Genomic DNA, 13303 nt, shown 5'->3' with positions numbered 1-13303 from the left:
TTAATATATAAAAAAAAATATGTCAATATTAATGAAATTGAATTTTAACCAATTATTATCCTTTAGAGAAAGAACTTATCGTAATTAAATACATTTTAATAAATTAATAATAAGTATAATAATAATAATAATTATTATTATTATTATAAATCACCAAAAATTACGTGCCACGAAGCAGCTGTTGATCTGTTCAGAACGAAGTTCAGATTGGCACCGGTCAGTAGACTAGCCAAAAAATTATTTCATAGAAGGTGGGGGGTTGAATTTTCACTGCCTGTTTTTGCTTCTCGCTTATTTTAACATTTTTATAAAATTTCTGGCGCTACCGTCTGCGTATACCATATTATTCGTGAACCATGAACACACGGGGTTGTCAGAGCGTAGGCACGTAATTCAAATCAGACGATCCTGCTGTGGAGATCAATTAGATTCGTATTGTTAAAAAAAGTAGTATATTAATTGGCACTTTCACAGTTCAGAAAGAGATTTGGTAAACGTCTCATCGTAAAACTAAACAAAGTCTGAGAAAAACGATGGTGTTATTTATGGTTATATTTATAGTGTCGTCTTGGTTGCAATGCACGACATATATATATATAGTTATCTACATGATTAAATGATATGATATGATCATATGGTAGAGTATATAATAAATTCTATATATATGAACGTTTTAAAGCTTTTTTCATTCTGATGGCTCAGTACATTTTCAGAAAAGCGCGGGCTCTTTTAAATCATATATAAACTTTTTTAAAGAAAATCACGTGACTCTTGAAAAATATGGCGTTTCCAAACTTTTATTAAAACCATTTTTTCTTTTACAGTTTACGTATTTGTAATGTCATTATTGATATAAATAATAAAAATTATTACTAATGTTTATATTATTTATTATAATATTATTAATATTTATATTATTAGCAGATGTTATTAATATTAATAAACAATAGGCCTATCGATATATGTTACCACACACACACACACACACACACACACACACACACACACACACACACACAACTATATATATATGTATATATATCTATATATATATATATAATATTATTTATATTTATATTATTAACAGATGTTATTATTTATAAAACTATCTTGATTTATTTAGTCAAATTTACGCTAAATAAAATAAACAATAGGCCTACAATATGTTACCACACAAACACACACACACACACATAAATATATATATATATATATATATATATATATTACATATAAGCTACTACTTGATTGGCCGAACACAGCAGGTTTCGTTCAACGGGAGTTTGTCCTACGTCAGTGTGGTTCGCTCCGGTGTGCCGCAGGGATCTGTTTTGGGTCCTTTAATGTTTCTGCTTTATATATCTGATGTGTTGAAGATAATTGATTCCTATGATTTTAAAAGCCATGCATATGCAGACGACATTCAAATTATGTTATCAGGTAAACCGAAGTTATTTCAAGACGAGATTACGAGATTCATTGAATGTATGGCGGAGGTTAATCTGTGGATGTCGAGAAATGAATTGAAGCTTAACCAGGGTAAAACAAAATTTCTTCCTATTGGTACCTGGCAGCAGTTGGCGGTCTTGGATATAAATTCAGTTGTTATGAATGATAAAAAATAGATTTCTGTAAAGCAGTGTCGAACCTAGGTTTTATAATTGATTCAAACCTAACAATGAAATCTCATTTAAAGATGATCTCTATATCATGCTTGGCACAGATTAGAAGAATGAAACGAATTCGAGAATCACTTGATAAAGACGCAATGCAGACTCTGGCGCACGCGTTGGTGCACTCACGTGTCGATTATTGCAATAGTTTATTTTATGGACTCCCGGCTAGATCCATCAAAATTCTGCAATCGAAACAAAACCGTACTGCCTGGATTGTGGCTGAATGTCGATGGTATGATCATGCCACACCGATCCTGAGTAATTTGCATTGGCTGCCCATAAATAAAAGAATTGTTTTTAAAATCTCTGTCACAGTTTTCAAATCACTAAATGGTCTGGCTCCAAAATATTTATCAGATAAACTGGAATTAAAAACGTCGATCGCATCTGGTGTGCGTCTGAGGTCTGATGATTCGAACATTCTTGTGGTTCCTCATAGACAGCTAAAGATTGGATCACGTGATTTTGCTGTGTCAGGCCCTGTCGTATGGAACGGCTTGCCGTCAGCCCTCAGAATGCCTGGAATGAACATTGCTGAATTTAAAAGACAATTAAAGACATACCTTTTTTCATTATAGTTTATCTCTTTTCATTCTTGCTATTTTGTTATTAATATTACTTATAATTTGATAGCGTTTGTGAAAACTGCTATAACAAACGCTATATTAAGTTTTCTCTTAATAATAATTATATATATATATATATATAATTAAAAATATGGCTAACAAAAAGAGAGAGAGAGAAAGAGAGAAAGAGAGAGAAAGAGAAAGAAAGAGAGAGAGGGAAAGAGAAGGAAAGTGAGAAAGAGAAAAAGAAAGTTAAAGTGAGAAAATTGAAAGAAGGATATATAACAAATTAACAATACATACCCACGAGCCCACAAGAATTAATTTTCTTTTTTTGGTCTCCGAATCATTCATGCTTTTGTTTTGTTTGATTGAATAAAAGTGATTTGATTTTGATTTGATTTGATTTGATATATTACGTCTTGTTAGAAAAAAATGAGAAACTCAACTACAAGTTGAATAATGCCGGATACGCAGTGATCTTTATAAATAATTGTATATATATATATATATATATATTCATATATATATACATATATATATATATATATTCATATATATATACAAATATATATATATATATATATATATATATATTTACAATATTCTAACAGATGTTATTATTTATAAAACTATCTTGATGGTCTATTACCAACATATAAATATATATTCATAATATATATTCATATATAAATATATATATGTATATATATATATTGCAATAGGTTTCTTAAAAATTAAATTAAAATTTACGCCTACTATAATTATAATAATGATTATTCACAAGGAAAAAACGTTCATCATAGTAATAATAACAAATAAGCAATTAATAATAATAATAATAAGGTTATTAAAAATATTAGCCACATAATATCTGGGATAAAAATAGAATAGAACTGCGTTGCAATAATGAAACGCTTATAAGGGAATTGTTGGATCATATTTTGTTCGCGTCGTGGGAGCGAGAAATTCTCATCGACCTTTCTTCGGAATGAAGTCTGTCTGGTTTTGTTTGATTTTTTTTCAAGAATTTATTTTTAATAATATTTTGAAATTGGAACTCTCGCGTTTATTTAGACTTTTTCAAATAATAGTTTGTAATGATGTTACGATTATTTTTAATTTGCTTTTTCCATGTTTTTTGTAGTCAATAATATTTTTAGTGGCATAGAGCGTTAACATAGCGTTTTGTAAAAAAAAGTGTTCAGAAAAATAAAGTCCCTGACAGTTTTTTCTGTTTGGTCTAGGTTTATCAAATTTGTTTCTTTGAAAGGCTTCCTACTTGAATAAAACATTATTTATAGGCAAATGTCTTTTGTTGTGATATCGCTATCAATGTTTTAATACCTTTTTCGAACAGCATAGAATTATAACAATATAACATTTCCCATTTCATGTGACACCAAATTTAGCGGTCTGATGAAGCGGATTTTTCTCTTCTAAATAAAGCTATTTATTTACCAATTAATTTGAAAAAATTGCAAATATTGAGTTTTTTCGTGGTTTTGACTTCCTACAGCTTTGATTTTAACGAGGTGTAAGGTCTGGTTTCATGTTTTTCTCAGTATATATTCGACCAGTGTTTAAACCATATAAAAATTTTTAAAAATTAACTTATTAGAAAAAATGAAGTCAATGTAAATTATTTAAAAATGTATCATGAAAATTTTAATGAAACAATTAACTCGAAACAATTGCTTTATAAAAATATGGAAAAAATATAAAAAGTTTATTATCATTTACTAATTATTTTTTTTAAAATATTGCAGGATCATTTCCGTTTTCCTAATTTTTTCCCAACTTTGTGTCATCAAAGCAAAGCCAGATTTCTACCCGTACGGACCTGCGAATGGAGATTCCGCCCTGGCTAAACAAGACGATGCTTTTACGACAATTAACATCAATTTTGAATTTCCGTTTTTTGGGAAAACCTTCTCTCAGATTCACATAAGCACAAATGGAATTATTTTTTTCGGACAAGGTAGCACTCAATACGTGCCAACTCCTTTTCCAATTAACGGTACACTATCGGTTGCAGCATACTGGGTTGACAGTGATCCAAGAATGGGTGGTGATATTTATTACAGAGAAGAATTTGATCCTGCTATATTGAATCAAATAAATAGATTTATAAAAAGTAAATTTGTTCAGTTTAATACGTTCACGAGCTCATGGTCACTTATTGTAACGTTTAGCAACGTCTCTAGATTTGGTTGTCAAGGAAGTGCCGTATATCCATGTCAAAACGTAGTCAACCATCAAACCATCCTAACTAGCAACGGCATACATTCGTTTGTAATCTTCCTTTACGACAGACTGGAATATTCAAATGCTCAGATTGGATTCAATGCCGGTGATGGAAAAAGATTTTACCAGGTTGATTACTCTAATACGGTTAATATATCAAAATACGCTTTAGAAAATAGTAATGTTGGTTCTCCAGGTGAATGGCTGTTTTCAATAAGTGATGAAATTGCCTCTGCATGCAATTCATTGGGAATGCTGGAAATTTATCCTATGAAAGTGCTATATTACGGACAGCAAGATTTGTTCATAAGTGGACCTTGTTTCGACGAGAGCATAAATGAAGTTGATGTTAAATTTGGGAATGAAGAAATAGTGAAATGCCAAAAAGAAGGAAAACTTAAGCTTAAATGTTTAACTCCGTATTTTGATTCCAGCAGCCGAATTTCAATTACATTAGAATACAAAAATGTGTCATACAAGACTTTTCTTCTGTCATACGATTTTAAAGATTCGCTTGTGAAAAATATCTCATATTATTTTCATAATGAAGGCGAGGATAATTATCCAGCGTTTCAATGGGATCGGACGATGTTTGACATGGAAACCGTTGAGTTGCGAGGTCTAAAACAAATCATTATGAGAGATGAAAATGGAAATTTAATTCATGAAAATATAAAATTTATAAAAAAAATTAATAACACTGGAGTTTACAGCGTAACTTTATTGGAAAACCAATTAAACTTGAACGATAATAATGGTCCAACTGCTTCAAAAGTTTTAGCTAACGTTGTCACGACTCGATATCTTTTAAACATTTTTTCACGCGTATTTGTAACTTATCTAGCCAACAGAGTATTTAATGACATAATGTGCCAAAATTGGTACAATAATGAAAAAGATACTGGAGAAATAAATCGGATTAAAGAAGAAGAATCAAGAAGAAATCCTTGTCAACCAACTGTGCCTGGCAACTTTCCAGAACAGCTAAACGGTTTTTCGAGAGACGATGCATGTAATCCAACTCTTAGAGGAACTGCTGGTTGTTTTCTTTTTCATAATGGTGCTAAAGGGTGTTACAGAAGTACTAACAACCCAAACAACATAGCTGTCCAGTGTTGCTACAATAGTAACAACATGTTAATTGTTGGACCGCCAGGTGGAGGAACGTTGGATTTATATGACTCCGAAAAATCAAAATGGGAACATTTCAAAGTTGATGTTTTACCATACTTTCAATGTTGCATCTTTTCTGATCAGTGTGACAAATACTATGAAAAACGACCTTCCGTTGATTCCAGGCATTACGTTCCACCACGTCCTGTGCCGGCCCGAGGTGATCCGCATTTCACTACGATGGATGGAACTTCTTACGAGTTCAATCCGGTTGGAGAATTCGTTTACTTGCAAGTACCAAACACCACGGTACAAGCGAGAATTAAGCAGTACGTAGACAGGAACAATGTACCCAAGCCGGCAAGCTACTTTGCCGCGTTCGCCATAAAAATTTACGACGACCTGACTTTACAGATTGAGTTTACAGCTACAAATAAATTACAATTAAAAGTTGAGGGTGTGATTTGGGATGAGGAATCGTTATCTTTACCGGAAGTTAGTGCAGTAATCAACACCACCCTCATCAGCCTGCACACAATAACTGGACTCAGTTTTCAGTTTTACAACTTGAACAACATGATTCATGTTATAACAGCTTTACAACCCAGTCTTAAAGGACAAGTCTCTGGTTTGATTGGAAATTGGGATGATGATCCGTCGAATGATTTCATGCTGCCCAATGGGACGTGGATTCCAAAAACATCCTCACCTGAAGACATTCATTTCAAATTTGGCATGTCGTGGGCAACAACTGAGAGGACAAGCATTTTCAGCTATCCTGATGGTTTGAAATGGAGTGATTACCGAAATTCGAACTTTGCTCCATTCTTCGGTCAACCAACAAACTCCTACCCTCAGTGTGGCAACAACTCTCAATGCATATTTGACGCGTTCGTTACAGGAGATGTGAATGTCGGATTGACTAATGTTGTCATTCAACAGGCAAGTGACAGGCAAGTAGTGGAGTACCAACAAATGAAAAAAACATGTATCTCAGTCATAAACATTCTTCATGCTACTGTCAATATTCAGAACAATAGCGATTTCACTCGTGTCAGCTACTCAATTGCGTGCAAACCTGGTTTTGTACTGAACGGCCCATCCTTTGTTAGTTGTGTCGACGGAGAACTGAGTGGAGAGTTTGGGAGTTGTTCAGCCGTATCAATTGATCTTCCTACAACTACATTTTTTAGAACTACATTCATATCAAAGGCTTTCCAATCAAGTTCGCTCACTCCTACGTTATTGGTTTTTGTTCTACTGAATGTTGGGATGTTGGTCGGCTGCCGTTGAAAGCCATCAGTTCATTCAAGTTTTGAAAGTTCTTCAGCCTAGACTATTGAAATTTTTTACTAAGACTTTTGTTACTTTTACTATCAATAATGATTATTTTAAAACATTTAATCTGCTTCTAATTCGAAAAACATTAATTCATTTTTTTCTATGATTTTTAATTTCAACGTTTGTTCTGATTGCTTTTAATAAAATCATTTATCAATCGTATTTTTTGTTTCATTTATAAATATATGTAAATAACGTTGCAAACTCTTCAAATACGCTAAACTGTATATAAAGGATGAAGCGGGAATTTATCCAGGGATTTATACCAGGACCAAAACTTCAGGCATATAAAGGTTAAGAATTCTTTTCCACACGAGTAAGTTTAATTCAGAAACATTCCAGGATTGCCGAGATGTTATACAGAGATGTAGCTAGGAAGTTAGATGAGTTATAGGTAGGTATTTTTCGTTTCTAATGAAAGGCTTGACATGAGCATAACTGAAAACGATTTATTGACATAAACAAGAGCTATCATATTTATAGATCGAATGAAGTGAGATTTTTAATAAAAGGAAACAAATGATACTAGAAAAATAAGAAAATAAATCTAAAAATGACGAATATTCATTATTATTATGATGTTTGAAACGTTTAGGTGTTTGAAATTTTTTATTTGATATGACAGCTTTTTAGCTGTTATTTCCACAAATGTCATGAGTTTTGTGCTTTTTTCCCACTTACGATGTTTATTTTTAAATTACATTGATCAATTTTGATCTTTAACTATTTCAATCCAAGAAAATGGCACCATAGGCCTGTCTTATTTTTATTCAACTACAATAAACTATTAAGGAAAGTTATAGTTTAAATACTTTAAAAATTTTTTTAAAATATTTAATTTTATTTTTAAAACTTGCAATTTTCTTCATTTTATTACTCACACAACTTATTGTCCCATGTGCACGGTTAGTTAGTGTATAACAAGAATGTTAGCAGAACAATGAGAGGACAGCTTTCAATTGATATGCAAATGAAAAATTGTATTGAATGTATGTGCACTCGTAAGTTAGTTTTTACTTGTTGAAAATGGCCACGAGTCACAAAACCACGTTCATTCGTGTAAATAAATCTAGAAAATAATATTTCTAATACATGTTGTTTTATCCTGTCAAAAATGAAACTTGGATTCATCAACAAGTAAGACAAAATATTTTTATTCTCAATAATTTCTTTTTTATTTTTGAAATGAAATTTTTTTGAAATGAAATTTTTTTGAAAAGAAATCCAATGATAGATTCATAACCTTTCAATTGTTATGTTTTGCAGAATATTAAACAGAGCAATGGCACGCACGTTAACAGTAATTATGTTCATAACTTTATACTCCCTCTTAACATTCTACATGGTCAGCAGGATGCAGCACGAATGTCCAACGGCCAGGGAGATAGCCAATGAGTTGAAAACTTTGAATGTAGTTCAGTCAAATGAAGAAAAACTAACAACTGTCCAACGTATGGTTGTTAATAAGATCAAGATGAACTCAAGTGATGAACAGCCTTATTACGTAAGTGACTTGAGGCATGTTAATGATCTCTTGGATCGTGATTTCATTCCTAACACAGCTTACTACATCTGGTGTGGCAAAAGATGGTATGAATTTCCGCATTACCTCAGTGTTTTGAGTTTGATGAAAGAGCTCAGGCCGGATAATATAATTGTCTATTACAATTACTATCCTATTGTTGATGAATGGCTGTACAACACCTGGTTCAAAGAATTGACTGAAAAGTTTCCTTTCTTCAGGGCCATTCCACTAAACGAGTTTAATGTCTGTGACGCAAGAGATAGACCAGAACCAAATTTTATACGTAATCTGTTAACAAACAGTGGAGGTATATACTTAAGCGATACCACTATTTTGACGAACCTCCCCCAGGATATAAGAACTTATGACGTAGTCGATGCAATGAACTGGGAAAGTGGGTACGGTTTCGTGATGGCAAAAAGAGGTGTCATCAAAAACTATAATTACATCAACAAGCAATTAAATTCTAAAAACTTGAAAACAAAGACAAAAAGGTTAGTTGTTTGAATGAATTGACATTTTTCTACTACTAGATGGAATGTAAATATAGTTCGACAATTGGAGTAACTTAATATTTAATTCACCAACCAGCTTTGAATGCATACATTCCAACAAACTGAACACGCAGAATAAAAAAAGAATAGCGTGTGTTTATCAAACATTTATTCTTTTTCCGAAAGATATCTGGGAATTGGATACGTCGTTTGGTAGACTAACCAGGTCATTATTCTACGGATCGCCTTCTATACCAAAACCTAAACCATCAAATGCCACACTGGTCCCTAACATTGCTCATGTGGTTTGGCTGGGCGGTGGAGAAATGGATTTTCTCTTTCTTCTGTGTATTTTGAGTCTGCTGAATGTAGCGAAAGTTGACAATGTGTACTTGCATGGAGATGGTCCTCCAAAGGGAAAGTATTGGGACCTGGTGAAAGATAATGCCCGACTTCACTTGATACATAGGGAACATCCTGGAACAATTTATGGCACGCCTGTTAACGTAGGTTTGTTTTTTAGCTTTCGTTTAGCCATATTATGTATAATGCTTCATTAATGTTGATCGATTGTAGAACAAACTGAATTGAAAATTCATCAGGTTGTGTCCCACGTCACAGACATCTGGCGAGTTGATTTCATGGTGAAGTATGGCGGTATATACGTTGACACGGATGTCGTGTTTGTGAAACCGTTAGACGAGAGAATAAGAAGTTACGATGCAGTAGCCACGTACGACTGGACTTATTGGAACCACCCGTTTCCAGATACCATAAATTTTGGCGTATCGATAGGGAAAAGAAATGCAAAATATTGGCATTTGTTTCAGGTTTGAATAGTTATTTCCTAAAAATAATTCAAAAAACGTATATTTGCATACACATTTTTTAGGAAACAATGAAGTGGTTTATAGATAAGGATTGGTCATGGAACGGACTGAGACAGCCATATAAAGTGCTGGAGAAACATCCAGATTTGGCTCTGATTGATCCCCACCTGTCTGTTAGCATCCATAATTTTCATTTGAGTTTTCAAAAAAATTTGAAAAAAATGCTCATTAAAAGATGTTTTTTTACAAAACAGTATAACATGCAAGCTACATAACTATCAACACGCCAACACTTCAATGCTCGCCACCTGAAGTTTGTAATTATTTATGTCAGGTCATCTGCTTCCAAAGTTTATGCCATCCAACCTGGTGGCCCGATTATCACAACGAAAGTATCCACCACCTGAACACAGGAAGTATAAAAAATTGGAGAGAAGATGTTTTTGCGTTCCACTGGACTTTACCAACCCCATTTGAATTACTCAATCCATCCAACCTACTCTCAAGCACTTCCATGTTTTCGGAAATAGGTACTTACGTTCTTGAACAGTCGAACCTCTTGGAACACTTCAGAAGAGAAACAGCCACTCAAACGCCATACGACAGGAAGCAGTAGAAATCGCTAAGCAATAAAACAGCAAATTTCGTTTGAAATATTTATAAAAAATCTTATTTATTTTTTAATGGAAAATAAATTTGGAAAATACAGTTTTTTCTACAATTAAACTATATTAGATTACATGAAATGCTATCCAAAATTTACGTAGAACAATCCAAGCAGAAACATGAATGTTGCAACACATTTTATTGTACAAAAATGTTCTATGTATAAATACTAGTGATTAGTTAGAGAAAAACGTATAAATACCATGTTAAGTATTGAAACATTTGAAACGATGTTAGTTTCAACTAATGGATGCATCTAACAGTACTATTTAAAGAAAAAGGTTTATGTACCTAGAAAAAAATCAAGCTGTAAGTAATAGCCATAATTTATTACAATTTACTTATAATCCTAAAAAAAAATTTAATTCACAAATAATTTTTTGTAACAATGAATAAATTCAATGGATATTACGCAATCGTGGCCAACCAATTAGCTTTAGACTCATTCATTCATAAAGTTAGGTGACTAATTAAGAGAGGACGAAAATAAATTAATACGATGAAATCATAATAGGCACTTAAAATTCGAATTATTAATTAATTAGTTATCATAGTGCTAAAATTCAAAGTCAATTTCGGTTGTTTGAAGGAACATCAATAATAACTATCTCCACAAGTACGCAAATTACAATCAGCAAGTAAAGGTGAAAACAATCAAATTATTGATACGATTGATGTATGCGAAATTAATGATGTTCAATTGAATTACTGAAAAAATGATAAAAATCACGTTAACACTCATAAATTGTTGAATAATAATTAAAAGCAGAAAATGAAAACATTCTTGATAAGTTGTACCACATGCACATACCTCCTATTTAGTTGTTTCAAACAATTAAAATATCAGTTTTGCTAAAATGCATAATGTCACTTTCACTGCTTCTTAACAACTTTGGATTCTAAAGTATCTAGGAGAGTCTGAACAGACACAACTGCATCCTTTCTGGCTTTCCTGATTTCATCTTTGCCCTCTGAATCAATCCTATCTAACTTTATGAGCAGTCTTGTAAGCATTTCTTCCTGAACAATGTAATTTTTATCTGTTTTGGGACCAGAAAATGCCTCAACAGCTGGTCTCCTCTGGTTAACTTCATCAACAATCATCTGAATGACCTCAAGAGCCGTTAAATTTGGAGGAGCAGGAGATGGTGATCGACCTCTCTTGACCTGGCCGACACCAAGTTTGTCCTCCTCCTCGCTCTTGTTTTCATTGTGATCAGGTGGAGGCATGGGGATCGGAACTTTAGGATTGGCTGTAACTGGCTCATTATCTGCTCCAGTAGGGTTTTGTTCTGCAGGGGTCTGCATTGTAGCTGGAGAAGATGGTTCAACAACATGAATAGGAGGAGGAGGCATTGGTATTGGAGGGGCGTTTGGAGGTAATAATGTGGGTTCATTGGAAGATGGGTTGACATTCAACGAAGCCTGCTGCTGTTGATCAGTGTTTTGTGGATTAATTTGTTCACTTCTAGGTTGAAAGTTGTATTCTGATGTGAACTGTGGTCTTTGTTCATTATTTAACGATGAATTGTAAACTTTGATAGGTACATTAAATTCAGCAGGTTGTCTTTTGGGAAAATGTTGAGAATAGTTACTGGAATTTGGATGTGAAGAGAAATATTGGTTTGGGTCCTGGTTGAAATGCGACTGTGATGGGGGCTGATCCATTTTTTGAAATCTTGAAAATGGATCAGAATCATATCTGTTTTGAAAGAAGTCAGCATTTTTGTTCATGTAGGACTGGTCAGGAAACCTGCTGCTGTTAAATCCCATGTCACGCGTAGCAGACTGCATGCTGTTGTCTACGCTTATTGGTATTTGTCTGCTATTGAAGCCACCTGCAGAAGCTGGACTGTTGGGTTGAAATCTCTGAGAAGCCTAAAAATAAAAAAAAAGTATGTATGAAACTTTTCTCAGAAATATTTGTTCTGTTGCTATTATAAATATTTATCAACAATATTTTTTTAAATAGAAAAAAATTCGAACATAAATAAAGCCAAACAGCATGAAAAAATAAGGACATCTTAATTTGGCAGCAGCATCAACAGTCCCTTCAAAAATTTTTTAAACAAATTGATAGAATGCAGACATGACACAATAACAAAAATCACTATTGATTAGTAATAATATTCACAATACCTAAATAAATTAGTGAATAAAAAGTAAAATCAATGGAAGGAAAGATATAAAGCTTAAAATTTTTAAAGAAAATAAGGAAGTATAAGAATAAAAATTAGAATATTATATTAATATAATATCAGCATTTAAAAAAAAAATTAAACAAAATAATGCAAACTGATTGGCGAAATGTTTCACGAGGATCAATCCAAGTAGTGCTCTTGTTGATGTGGTCAATAAAGAACGGCCACCTGGTCCTTGGATCAATCCTCATCTCCCATCCGTCAGGCAATCTCTCGTCCCCAAAACGATTGACTTCGTCATCTCCCAAGAAAAATTTAGACATCGATGACGAGGGTGGGTGAATGACCTGCAGAAAATTATATAAAAAAACCCTCAAGCCTTCACTAACTTAACTTAACTAAAAAAAAACTAACTCAAAAGTCAAAACCCAAAAAAATATCTTTCAACTCTCCAATGTCAAATTTTCTACTAATTCATTTATTATTTTATTGGATTATTATTTAAAATAAATATTTTTGGAGCAAAAGCACTATCACAAATTTTATAAAATGTTTTTTAAATTATTACAAAAACTTAAAAACACTATGGAAAAATGTAGAATGTTCTCTTGGGAGAGAGAAAAATCAAAACACAAGCTACTCAAACGGACTTAACATTTTAATAATCAAAAGCCTATTGGCTCAGTAGCCTTTGAATGATTCAA

General features: G+C 32.8%; 2 protein-coding genes across 2 annotated transcripts; one reads left to right on the top strand and one right to left on the bottom strand.

Annotated features, from left to right (window-relative positions):
• Window positions 1-3868: 3868 nt before the first annotated feature.
• HELRODRAFT_168935 (hypothetical protein) lies at window positions 3869-6895 on the top strand (the record flags this gene model as incomplete). Its single annotated transcript, XM_009014777.1, has 2 exons — window positions 3869-3879; window positions 4012-6895. The coding sequence occupies 2 exons, from the start codon at window positions 3869-3871 to the stop codon at window positions 6893-6895; spliced, it is 2895 nt and encodes a 964-aa protein (XP_009013025.1).
• Window positions 6896-10453: 3558 nt separating this feature from the next.
• HELRODRAFT_190684 (hypothetical protein) lies at window positions 10454-12922 on the bottom strand (the record flags this gene model as incomplete). Its single annotated transcript, XM_009014776.1, has 2 exons — window positions 10454-12336; window positions 12755-12922. 2 exons carry the CDS (start codon window positions 12920-12922, stop codon window positions 11332-11334), a joined length of 1173 nt encoding a protein of 390 aa, XP_009013024.1. The 3' UTR covers window positions 10454-11331.
• Window positions 12923-13303: the final 381 nt, after the last annotated feature.

The sequence above is a fragment of the Helobdella robusta genome, assembly GCF_000326865.2.
Source record: "Helobdella robusta unplaced genomic scaffold HELROscaffold_14, whole genome shotgun sequence".
NCBI lineage: Eukaryota > Metazoa > Annelida > Clitellata > Rhynchobdellida > Glossiphoniidae > Helobdella > Helobdella robusta.
The sequence above is the reverse complement of the archived record's forward strand: the minus strand, read 5'-3'. Positions and strand labels throughout refer to the sequence as shown.